The following is a 13,350-nucleotide window of genomic DNA, read 5'->3' as shown; positions in this document are numbered from 1 at the left end:
GGGAGGTCATATCAGCATGCGAGCGCATAAAAACATTTTTGCTCTGCTCTATGTTATAAGTGGATACAAATATTGATAGAACGGGATTTCGTTATTCGAGCAATTGATTACCTCTTCTTTCTTGGACCCCTCTCGTGAACAATTTCAGGCCTGTCTCAAACTCACATTGGCTTGAAATTTGACGGTGCATGCTAATTTGACTCCCACTTTAGGGACTACGCCACCAGGGGTGCCGGGCTGACCATGGCCCCCTCAGTGTTTTGCGAAAGAAGTAGTTTTAAAGCCGCAGTTAAAGAGAAAGAAGCCTTGCTCCCTTCTTTTGCTAGCCTTGGCCTCCCACATTCAAACGCATGGCATGGGTCCTTCACTTACCGATTATTCTCAAACCGACATGAAAAAGCCCCAGGAAATTGCCCTATTATTGCGAATTCAGGTCAAAAAGCCCAATTATTTCACAGAATATTATCATTTTAAATCAGGTATTAGAAAAATATTTTGGCTCTTTTGGTCTAAGTTTGGTAATTTAATTTTATTTTAATTTTTTTTTGCTTCTTCAATTGATGTCTCAAGCAAACAATCGTGCAGATACAGCCATTGGTCAAATCAGTGGTCAAATGGCGCCAAATTCATCAAGTATGCATCATGTACTTTGCATACCAAAGCGTAATTTGTTTTTCTCCATAAGTTTCATTTCGTCCCGATTTGAAAAAATTTCTGCTCATATGTGGATTTCAAGTCGACCTGAAATTTCAGACCGGTCTGAAAAACTGAATCGAATTCAGGTCGACCTGACTTTTACTTCGCCCTTTCTCTCGTGAGCACTTCAAGGGCTGAGACCATCGACTGAAATCGTTTCATTTTAAGTATCCAAATTTTCCATCGAAGAGATGTAATATAGTTTACATATTTTCTTCTATTGTAAAACCCTGATTACAGCAAACGATTCTCGCTATGATTTAGTCACCCAATTAAAAAACAATTCATTCATGTATTTCTGATTTTTGAAATTTTTTTTGAAATTCTGTAAAACGTCTTTCACTCTCTGAATAGCTGGAAGAAGGTATTCATCAGGTGACGTGAAAATAATCCTAAACCAGCCAGATTCCTTGGAATGAAATGCTAATCCTGGGCATATGTACACGCCGTTATCGAGGAATGCATTCAAAAGTTTCATTTCACCTTCTTTTGATAAAGGCTTCACATAATTCCGCATGTCTACCCAAATAAAAAACCCTCCAGCTGGAGCTAAAAATGAGATTCCCAGATCAGTGAGCTCTTTGCAAACATGGCTCCGTGCAGCTTGCATTCTCTTTATGTTTGTTGGAAAATAAACACCATCCAGCCAGTCATTATCGTCAATTATTGATTTCAGCAAGAACTGTGTGGGTGTTGGAACGCCGTAGAAATTGGCATTTGCGTTAAGAACCTTCTCAACTTCCTCGTTTACCGTATGCACCAAGCCACATCTGTATCCCGAAATTGCGAAATCTTTGCTAAAACCCCAAACAATATGAAGCAGCTTTGGGTCTATAGCATCTACAATACTCCGACCTGGGGTAGTAGTACCATCATGAACTGATAAGAAGTAGATCTCATCGAGAATGAAATGAAGATTGTTTGTGTTGGCAAATTTGAAAAATCCTTCCAGTTGGCTCTTTGTGTATATTTTGCCAAGAGGATTGATTGGGTTAGACATGAGCAAGCCACGCACATTGAAGCCCTCAGACTTTGCTTTTTCGTAAGCTTTCTCCAACCTGCCTACTGACAATTCAAATGGCCCGCTTTCTCCAAAGGCTTCATTCACCTCACTTGAAAGATCTACAGGATATATTTTGACACCCATGCGCCATTCGACATATGTTTCAAATGTTCCATAATAAGGAGAAGGCACCAACAAGCAGTCTCCATCGTCACATATTGCGAATGCTAAAAGCAATACTTGTAAAATCAGTTTACAGAAGTTGAATTGCCTTGAAGAAACGTCATTTGTTTTGAAGGTTCCAAAATATACAAGGTTATTTGTGAAAAAAACCAAGGAAGAGGGACCAAAGATGAAATCAAGAATTCATTCTTAAATCGTTAAAATTCTTGGACTCGCATGAACAACATATAGTAAAAGATGATATGATATAAAAGATAACAAAATAAAGGGGGGAAAATTGAAATGCCAATCAATTTTGTAAGACACTACTTAAAAATAACAGCAATAAATTTGGATGACAGAACCACCAATAATGTTGGCCAATTACAAGGGTGCTTATTCTAACTAAAGATTGGTTCTGTAAAAATCATGTCTCCTCTGAAAATTATCCAGGGAAGAAAGAAGGTCATTATCAGGTTTTGCAGTGGCGAAGATAGGGGGCAAAGGAGGGGGGCAATCAACCCCCAAATATTCAAAAATTTGTTCTATGAGAAAGGTGTAAATCTGCATTTGTTTGCTAACTCGTCTTTGTTTGCTATCTGCATTTGTTTGCTGCAGTAAATTTGCTAACTCGAGGGGAGGGGGGCTGATGTTAAAAAGAAAGGTAAATGTTTCAAGCGATTGCAAGAAAATGCTTGCAACAAAATCTCTGAAATATATTTTAGCCAATCTAAAGAGCTGGATTAAAAAATTGTTTGCTTTCTTCGCTCTCTTTGTCCTCTTTTTTTGAAATTCAAAAGGAAACAGAAAGAAAAAATCAAATCACTAGCCAGCGTGCAATAGGGTGTTTGTCAACGGTGAATTGGTATCTAAAGCCGTTTCACCAACAAGATTCTTCTCCAGGAGATGTTGAGAGAAAGAAAAAAGAAAGAGTATGATAGAATAGAGCAAAAGATAAGATAGGAGACGAAGAAGTAAGGATTCTCAAAAGGAAAAATGAAAAAGAGAAAGGATGAAAAGCAAAGAAGGAAGAATGAAAGAAGAATATGTAACGATGACAAAGATAACGATTTCTAGAGGAAGGAACAGTAGAATAGAAAAATAATGGAAAAAATTGGCATAGACATGAGACAGTGTAGGGCCTTTAATGTTTTGACCTAAGGGATAAAAGAACTATACCTATATTGGATATTTAAAAGCTCACCAAGCATCTCAATAGCTGATCCACACCCATTGTACACATACAAATTGTCTTTTTCGAAGGGCTCTGCTGGCTTCATGTACTTGTTTAGAAATGTTTCCAGTGACTGTCTGAACTCAGGAAGTCCTCGCTTGCCACCACACTCCATGTAACGGTCAGGCATATCATCATGGCGGACTTTTGAGAACCTTTCTGTTAAGATATCTTTAACAAGCTTGTTCTCACTTGTGCCGATGTTTATAATTCCATCGGGGTTTGTTTCAGGATGGAAAGGGTTATCAATTGTTTTCGCCAAACAAGCTATAAGAACATTTTCATGACTAACACTTCTTGCTCCTCTGTTTGACATCCGTTTTGAATTACTTTCAGCAGACATGACTTTGGCTAGAAAACAAATGTTCACAAACATTTCTCAAAATTGAAAGACAACGATTTGAGCCCCGTTTACACAGGGGTATTGTGGCCCCTAGAAAAGAGCCGGGAGAAAATGATCATAAGTGGGCCCGCTCTTTTGTACGAAATCTCAAATCACAAGGCACAGGTCGCCAAAAGTGGTACCTGGAAACTATGCACCTACGATTACCTGGATACCTGGAAACCATGCGCGCGGAAAAAATGGCTGATCCTCTTGCTGAAAATTTTTATTTTACATCGCAAATTCTATCGATGCAAAATCATTAAGTGTGTGAATAGGATAAAGTATGATAATACCCAATCAGCCCGGGCTGACTGAAACCGGGCCCACTTAGCCCAGGCTGACTCAGCCCGGGCCCACTCAGCCTGGGCTGACTCAACTCGGGCCCACTCAGCCAGGGCTGACTCTAGTGAAATGTTTTCACTGCAGCAACAAATTCCGGTCAAATCTAAAGAAATATCTAAATATTCAAAACAAAGTAACTCGCGACCGAACGGTCCAAACAACATGATTTTTTCATTATAAACTAAGATGAAGATTTCAATTCTGACCGTTTTCAACTTTTTTCATTGACATCCTTCATCTTAGTAATTTTTGTTACTAAGACGTAAAAAACAATTCAGTGCAAATTCAAAGTGGCTGCTCAAAACTACAGCTTGATGCTGGGCCAGCAATATTCCCTTTATGCCCTTCTTTACCAGAAAAAGAGATAATTTCCAAATTACGTATAATCCCAAAAATTGCAAACTTTTCAATTGAGAAGTGCGCACATGAAAAAGAGGGTGTTTTGAGAGTACCTAGGACCCAAAACCCGAAAAATAGTTATAAAAAACGGAAAACCCGGTCTTGGAAATTGGAAAATCCTGAGACAAATATATATACTTCAACGTGGTTCACCTTTTCCCGTGTTCTGCATTAAAAGACCTTCGTACCCGCAGTTATTACGAGCAAGAATATTTGTCTGCAAGGCACAGGGTAGATCCTTGCCTTTTTTCTCCAAATGAAGATGTCATCAGTGTTTGCGGAAGAACAGAATTTTAGGGAAATTTGTCGTAGATTGCGGAAATCTGGAAATTTCTCAACGGAACGAGGGAATTCTACACACTTGCCGGACGCAGATTTTCTCAAAATAATACACGGATTGCAGAAATTTCAAAATGTTTAGCGGGATTCTTAACCTGCTCCTTGTTGGATAGGATTTCATCATCGCATGTTTTGATCTTGTTAATATACAAGTTGTTTATAAATAAACTTCTATACATTCAGAGGTGGCGCCAGAAATCTTCCGACAGAGGGGTTGGAGCTTCCAACAGGGGGGCTAAATTGACTATAATATGCAGTTTTCGTACGTTATTTTGTCAAATTTGCTCCGACAACAACCTAAAATTTTCTGGGGGCTGGATGCTTCCAATGGAGGGACTGTAGCACCCTAGCCCTCCCCTGGCGCCACCACTGTATACATTCTATTGCCCAGTTGCCCCCTATCTACTTTTTTGACCAGAAAGTACTTATTTCCACATTGTAAGGGCGTGTATGTTGAATAAAAGTTGTTCAGCATGAAACTGTCTTTCAGAATATGTACATATAATGGGGTTTCAGCGACACCAAATTTGAACCCCTGCTGATCAGTGCGCCATATGGGATTTGCCCAAATAAGGAATTCCCAATGTCCAATTGATGGGACTTTTTTCTGGTTCTTCCCAGTATCGTATGGAACCTATGTGCCAAATTACAGCTTTTTATTATTTTTGTCCGGGTAAAATCGTAATTCCACCACACTATAAAGGCAAGGACGTTTTCACCACTTATTTTTCATGTGTTCGTCTGACCTTTGATATATTGCTTAATCGGTAGATTCTTACAGTTCTATTGATATTTAATCTTTGATCTTTGATCTTTGCCTCAATATGTTTCATTGGTTAATTCGATATGTATCGTCATTTTAGGACGCTGATTGGACATTATTTTAATCCGAATACACTTATATATAGCGTGCCAGCATTAGGGTGGGGTCAGTCTTGAGGGGCCAGACGCTACGAAAGAAATTTGAAGCTTTTTATCGAAACAGAAGGGACATTTGCCGTACTCAAGCAGCTACTCTAAAGCTCACAAATAATCTGAAGGTCGTGAATTTCCTTATTTGTTTTCTTTAAATCAATTAATCAACTCCATGATATTTTTTTCTCTGAAGAACTCACTATTCTTTAGCCGTTTTCCACCAATAGAACGAAAAGTTTCTAAACGTTTCGGTATTAATGCTCAGTTCTGCAAGCGCTTTTTGATGGAATCGTCAGATTTGAAAATTCGAAGATCGAAATTTTGTTGACAGTGCATTTTTTACCCTTCCGGAAACGTGAATTCTCGTTATTGCCAAAATATTACCAAGGCTAAAAAATGATCAGTGGCCTAATTGAGTTTCAAGATTATCGGTTAGCCAGTTTGCTAGATGGTTATGCAGAATTCCCTGTCTATCCAAATAAATGAGACTGAAATGCCAGTATCTTCGCTTTAATGGACTTACGTTACATCCCTATGATTTTGCGGTTGACCCATCCTTTTCATTCGACATACGTTTTCTGAGGTAGATACCAAGTTCTTTGTTGCCAAAAAATCTAGTGTTGATCTTATCGCTCTTATAATGAAGAGGAAAACCGACTCAAGAGGTGGCGCTTGGCACGACCTAATTACTCGTTGTTTGATACAGATATGGCACTTACGAAAAATTCCTGTTCTTTTGATGCATATAATGCATAACAAAGTGCAAAATCCGAGTGCAGGCAATGAAAAAACAGTGCAACAGGTAATGAGAAAGAGAGTTAATATATGTTGGGCAAAAAACCGAGGTTTCAAAAAGGGAAAACTGAAGATGCTTTCGGAAAATCTTGACCTTCCAATATTTGGGGCACTGAAAATATTCTCGAAACATTTTAACCTCTTGCCAGGGGCGTCACTTGAGTGGGGGGAGGGGGTAAGGCCATTGTTTCCTGCTGTCCGGTTTAAGCAGTTGTGACTGTGATAATCTTACGAATTTTTCGGATAGCTGATTTATATCATTGATCCGATATCCCCTCATGATGAGGTTAGTTTTTTTAATGCTTGTAATTTAAAATATAACTCTTTTAAAAAATAAAGCATGGATGAAATGATTCCAGTTTTTCAACTCCAAGGGTGGAAGGAATTGCAATGGGAGATGATTTAGATCTCTGTTGGCTTTTTGTAAAAAGTGGCAGTGGTGTAGAATGACTGTTCAGACTAGAGTGTGGAGGGTCATGAGTAGAAGAATTTGCCGGCAAAGACATAGATAAAGAGACCTAGCGATAGACGATTTTACCGACAAACCAGTGAATTTTTGTACCAACTACAAATTTACCAACAAACTCATGAAGAATTGGGTGTTACACTCCCATACACGCCCCCCTAGCTACGTCCCTAAAAAGAGGAAGCGATTCCTCCCTTCTTCTGTAGATTTATTTTCGCATCTAGGAAGTTTAAATTTGTGAAAGTAGTTTGTTTCAAATTTTTTTTTGTGTGGATGAAATCGGTGTATTGTGTAATTTTTGTAGGTTTTCAAACGTGTATGGCCAGATAAAAATTATATCATTGTTACATATTTTCCAAAATATTGGACTACGCCCCACGCCCCATCGGGTCATTGTTCAAGATATGTTGTTCTATTTTTGTCATCACTAACTATATTGTCATGAATATGTTGACATGATTTAGAGCAAAAAGACTTGGTTGAGCCCAGGGTGCATTCCACGTACTTAGGCCCGAAGATCTTCGGCGTACACCCAGGTTTTTTTCGGCATTCGGCGTGCAAACCAATAAAACTTTTTTGGCGTACTTAAAATTTTCGTTAGTTGACATGCTAAACATGAAGCCATGTACATAGTTAACGTAAAATAAAGACTCATACACCACAGTTTTCTTTAATAATCAGTTTTCTTTGTCTGGTGCAACAATGTTTAAATTGTTTTAATAACTGCTTTTATATTTTCGGCGTACCTAAGCAAATGCCCTAGTGGACCTTCGACGTACAGTTGACATGGAATGCACCCTGGGGTTGAAGTGCCTTGAATTTGTTAATAAAATTCACCATTAAAGGTAAAATGATTATGATTGAGAATAAATATCATAAGCTTTTCTATGTTTTTAATATGCAGCGGGGTGGTGTCCCCATAAAGAAGTTCCATGGCTTTGAGGATAACCTTCGATACCCTCATCTTGAGAAATGTTTATGTAACATCTTGCATGACTAACCACGAGCTAAGTGGGATGCTAGTGTGCATATCGAAGGTTTGTTGTAAAAAATGAGTTGTGTATTTTACATGTGATGCTCTTTCCTTTACAGTATGCCTATGGTAATTATCTAGGTATGATGAGAGGTTTTTCCGTAGGAGAACCACAACCTGACAGCCCATCAAGTTATGAAAATGTGGTCAAAGCAGAAATTTGGCGTCTTAATATCAAATAGATTTTGTATCATTATGTAGCAAAACATATGCAGTGACGCCCCTGCAAACAATGAGAAACAGTGTAGCAAAGAAAGCTTTATCGATTAAATTTCAAATTATTTTTTTGTTAATTTGCTTTAAAAGTTTTTCATGGAATATCGGAGAGTTGTTTTCATAGATCGCACAGTTTTGTCCAAGTTTAAGAAACTTCTATATTATTTGGAATTTTTATTTATCTATGAAAATATGAAAAAGCAATAAAACCATGATAGTTGTGATGTTTGCAACTGAAATCTGTCCTATAGATGATTTGAGTCATAAGTTATTAAAGAAAAAATCGGAGGGTAGTTTGCGTGCGAATCGTCAGAGCGAATCGTTTAAGGCAAAATTGAAAACTGCAACACATTTTGGTGCCTGCGGAAGCATGAATACACTTGGAAAAAATTAACTTTTTAAATGAGTAGAGAAAGAAATTCACAATTATATCCTTAAAAAGTAATTCTCTCACCTCTTTAAGGATTTCTCAACTTGATGATCTCTTCATTGATGAAACTAAAAACTTCTTCGGCAATGACAGACTGTGCTGGCGTCAAGCTTGCAGAATCATTGATGATACAATGGAAGACTGGGTCCAACACATCATAGTCCAACATCGATTCCGAATTTTTTTCTAAAATCCAAAGTAAATAGAAAAAACAAGGGCGATGTCTAATCAACTGGTTCTCCCAATAAATAATGGAAATTTTTTCATTTTGAACTCCAGTTAAAACTACAATTACAAATCTTTCATAGTTAGTTTGTAACTGGTTCTTTAAAAGGTAATTTGTAACTGGCTAGCCTGTTTCCACAAGATACAATTATTACAATCGTAGTGATAAAAAGAAAAGGTCAAGAAAGAATACGAAATAAATATTTAAAACTCATGAATATTGAAAAGGTAGTAGCTCTGGGTTATTCAAAGTTTTGCTCTTACAGAAAATATAAAGTAGGTACATCGAATTATGACCTTCGACAAACCAAGATAGTTGTAACGATGACGGGAATTTTCAACAGCAAGATCGTCCCGCATATCTGTAAAAGTAGAACATGATTGCCCAAAGATACCAAGAGAACTAATTGAGGGGCTAATAAATTTAACGGACTTGTACAAACTGTTAAGAGAATGATAATAATGATAATGGAAACTTTTCATTTTGAATTCCAGTTAAAACTACAATTACAAATCTCACTATTACATAGGTAGTTTGCAACAGGCTAGCCTGTTTTTACAAAATAAAACTTTAACAATCGTAGTAATGAGAAAAAAAGGAAAACATGATCAGAAAGGGAGTGGCTCTGGGTTAGTCCAAGTTTTGTTCCTACAGCAGAATATGTAATATGTGGTACGAATGGAGATGCTTGCAATCTTGGAGATGAGGTAGCGTCATTTTTGGAAAGGTTGATAGTAAATAGGCAGAGGGCCACACGCTTGATCTGATGGAAATACCAAGTGAACTGATGGAAGACAGGTGCATCGAAAAACGATATAACCTAACACATACCCAAACCATCTGCAAAATCCTGTTAACTCTTTTGTTATTCTTTAGGGCATTTTTGATAAATTGAGAACAGTTTGAGCCCCCTCAATCTGTAAAGCCTCGGCCAAATGAGACAACTTTTCAGCCAACATTTCAGCCAACATGCTCTTTTCGTATGTTGGCTCAAATGTTGGGTCGTTTGACCACCATGTTGGGTCATCCAACATAGTTGGGAAAGATGTTGGGTTAAATGTTGGATCGATTTGAAACTGGTCGAAAATGTTGACGGCGTTGGCTGGTGATTAAAATAATTCCCATTGTTCAAGGTGTTGTTGGGTGCTGTTGGTTCGTTTGGCCGGGTTGCCCAACATTTGTTGGTTTCACGCAAGCGCTTTAAAAAAATTATAAATGTGAATAGCGCTGCGCACCAAGTTTGAGTTTGTGAAGCAGAGATCAAAATTTTAAGAAGAAGAGCGTAGAGTTGATTTTGATGACTGAAGTGAAGAATATTGGATAATGGAAGAGTACAAAGAAAGAGATTTGGTGAGTAAAGATTAGTACGACGAGGCCGTAAAGGAGATTAATAGGGGTTTGGGGAAATGAAAAGCGTTGCTTTCAAGATCAGGGATGGCAGGCTTAGGCCGTCTTGGACTCAATCCGAGTATTCCAAAAACGGTTGTGCCAAATGTTGGGTGAATTGTTGGATCGTTTGGCCAGCCTTCCTAACAACTCCCAACATTGTTGAGAAAGATGTTGGTTTAAATGTTGGGTGGATAATGGCTCGTTTGGCCAGGGCTTGATACGCTCCGCGGTCCTTGAATAATCACTGTCAAAAGTTATTTTGCATAACCCATATTCGATCTTGCTACGTTTGGGCTTAAGTGGTATCGCAAGCAGAAGTTAAAAACAGAGAAACGTGCACATTTGCCTCGGACGATGCACCAGAACGCTGCCAGATGAACTAGTCTTTTATTCTTCTTTGAAACTAGGTCAATGAACTGATGCGCTGAGCCGTTCATAATGTTGAGTATTTCAGATGGTACTTTCGTTTTAATGATCTGTCGTCTATTACCATAATGTTAATTTTCTTCCTTTTCATTGAAGGAAGACCAGAGAACCAATTTCCTTTACAAATTTCAGAAGTCCGACGTTTCCGATAAATATTCCTGCGAGTATAAGACCCCGTTTATATAGCCTGCGCCACAGACCCAATCCTCCAAAGAGAATAGGGTCTGCGAACAATTGACCCGAAGCTTGTTCTGTTTGGCCTTAAAATATGCAAAGGCTTGGGAACTAACATGATAATTTGTGCGCTCAGCGCTGCTCACCGCATTGTTGACCTAAACTTAATGGCGGCCGCAACGGAGATCGACGTTTGTACTGTTTGTTTGAATGAGCTTGGCAAACCTCAAGACCGAAATCTTATAGTTGGGAAGACAAGAATAATTGACGATTTGAACAATCTGCCATTAAAAGTTCATCTTACTTCGGATTACATATGTCGAAGTTGTTTAGCATTTGTCAAGAAGCACAAAAATCTATCCTCTTTGGAGGATTGGGTCTGCGGCGCAGGCTACCGTTTATACTGTGCCGGATAAATTTTATCCGCATCAAAATTAGTTCAGATAGGCGTCGCGTTTACACTAGACCCACGCTATCCGCACAAATTTAAGAGCGGTTATCCGAACAAAATTAGTTCACCTAGGAAAGTGGATTAAATTAGTTCGGATAGCTATGTGGTACAGTGTAACCGCTTCTATCCGGATAAATTTTACTCACGTTGTATCTTGCTCGAAAGCGATTGGCTATTTCATCCAATTTAGTTTTCACTGTCTCCCAATCAAGACCTTTCGCCATCTTGGCTGCCTTGCTGTCGATATATACTCGTGTTAAAAGTGCAGTACCTTGCCAGTCTACGTAAAATTGGCATCCTTGTCAGCTTTTCCTACTTTCGTTGCTAGTTCAGTGTCATTTTGTTTCAAGAACAAACTATTAAAATAAAATAGGCTTAATTTGTATTGACAATATCTTTGATTTCGTCTAAAAGAGAAGCAGATGATTCTGAAGAGAGAATGAAGTCTTTTTACGTTGGCGGGAATTTTGTTATTATTTTGTTGCCCAGAGAAGACTTCATTTTGGGCGTTCTGTGCATGATTTAGGTCATGTGACTGCAGTTATCCGGCACAGTGTAAACGGGAGGGCCAGGTGGACAAAATTTGTGCGGCACAGTGTAAACGCAAATCAATCCGAACAACTTTTATGCGGATAAATTTTATCCGGCACAGTGTAAACGGAGTCTAAGTAAAAAGGATTGAGCATGTTCTTATTTCAGAGAAATGTATGAAAATACAAGGCTTTTGGACAGGATCGACGAAAATCTTACATTTTGTCCAATATTCTTAATTTTTGCAACAAATTTTGGATTTCTGAGTCTTCATCATTAAGAATGGATGGGTCAGCGCTGACCCTGACCTACCGTGGCACGTAAAACGGTCGTACGCCAACAGTCTCTGTTTCGCACTTCGGAGTAGACCAGCCATTGGGATTCCTAAAACCTCATTCACGTCGTTTTCGAGCTTCCGCCGCGGTTCTTCGTTTGCCGCTTACCATGCTAGACAAAACATAATTTTTCTGAGTCTGAGTTTTACAAAACGTTAATCAGAAAAACTGTTAAACCTGGTCTTTAGCATGAAATAGCTACATTACATATGCTACGTAGCACAAGCTAATACTACGAAGAACAACGTAAAAGACTTAAGCACAGGCAGACCCGTCGCTATAGGAAGCGTGTGGGGGTGTGACACCCCACTTGAAATGAAATTTTATTGCAAAAAGATGAGTCTTTTGTCACGCAAGGCCATTCAGGGGTACATAGTCGGCAAATTTTTAAAATCGTTGGCAAATAGAGGATGGTTCAACCACTTTGTCGGCAAATGTTACTTGGAAAACCCTCTTGAGCACAAAAGCTAGCGACGGGCCTGAACATAGAGCTTCGTGATATGCGTTCAACCGCTTACAGAATAACTGAGGGGGCTGTAGGGGTCTGGGGATCCACAGATTGGGGGTATTTCTGTACGTAGATTACAGATTTTTGATGGTTAATATTTATTCCAGATTACCAAACAAAAACCGTTAGCAAATAAGGGTAAGATCGTCCTCAGAATATTTTACCATTGTCAATCATAAGACTGCGTTCTCTCATCATTTGGACCATTTATATTTGGGCTGTCAGTGCGCCAATCGCAAAGACGATCATAAATATATCCACAACCGCCTTTGTAGGGGTTAAGAAGAGAAGCAATAGCCTTCTTCCACCACGCGCGAGGATCCCAAACCTCCCAAACCACCTTACAATACCACCTTAGCAGCAATACGACTATCAATTCATCATAGACTTTCTAAGCAAAACTGTATAAGAAAAAATCGTTTTACTTGAAGAGACAAAAAAGTGAAAAAAAACCCACCAGTGAAGTCAGCAAAGACAGAAAAATACAGTACCAATACCGATCTTGGATCTTTAATTCTTCTGAGGATGTCTCTTTGTGAAAACTTGCGCACAACAACGAGAGTCTTGTCCTCCATAACCAAGAGCTTCCACATACAGAGGATACTTGCCAGTAAAACCGAGGGTCCTCCATACCTACGTTCGTCCACACACAGAGGACAGTTGCCAGTGAAACCAAGGGTCTTGTGCTCCATAACCACGTTGGTCCACACACAGAGGACACTTGCCAGTGAAACCAAGGGTCTTGTCCTCTATTACCACGTTCGTCCACACACAGAGGACACTTGCCAGTGAAACCAAGAGACTTGTCCTCAATAACCAAGATCGTCCACACACAGAGGACACTTGCCAGTGAAACCAAGGGACTTGTCCTCCATAGCCAAGTTCGTCCACACAT

General features: G+C 38.9%; 1 protein-coding gene across 1 annotated transcript; it reads right to left on the bottom strand.

Annotated features, from left to right (window-relative positions):
* Positions 1-516: 516 nt before the first annotated feature.
* LOC135689291 (1-aminocyclopropane-1-carboxylate synthase-like protein 1) lies at positions 517-8,575 on the bottom strand. The gene is made up of 3 exons (XM_065206468.2): positions 8,440-8,575; positions 3,066-3,446; positions 517-1,926 (listed from the first exon to the last, which is right to left on the bottom strand). The coding sequence occupies exons 2-3, from the start codon at positions 3,436-3,438 to the stop codon at positions 950-952; spliced, it is 1,350 nt and encodes a 449-aa protein (XP_065062540.2). The 5' UTR covers positions 3,439-3,446; positions 8,440-8,575; the 3' UTR covers positions 517-949.
* Between the last annotated feature and the right edge of the window lie 4,775 nt (positions 8,576-13,350).

Source organism: Rhopilema esculentum, chromosome 9, assembly GCF_057945365.1.
Source record: "Rhopilema esculentum isolate cy_ngs chromosome 9, ASM5794536v1, whole genome shotgun sequence".
NCBI lineage: Eukaryota > Metazoa > Cnidaria > Scyphozoa > Rhizostomeae > Rhizostomatidae > Rhopilema > Rhopilema esculentum.
Note: the sequence above shows the minus strand (reverse complement) of the source record. Positions and strands in the feature narration are given on the sequence as shown.

What these genes read in the sequence shown, in the direction of transcription:
- LOC135689291 (XM_065206468.2), bottom strand. Translation starts at nt 3,438, where the DNA reads ATGTCTGCTGAAAGTAATTCAAAACGGATGTCAAACAGAGGAGCAAGA. An exon ending in ATCAGCTATTGAGATGCTTG is followed by an intron (nt 1,927 to 3,065) that starts GTGAGCTTTTAA and finishes TATTGCTTTTAG; the next exon opens with CATTCGCAATATGTGACGAT.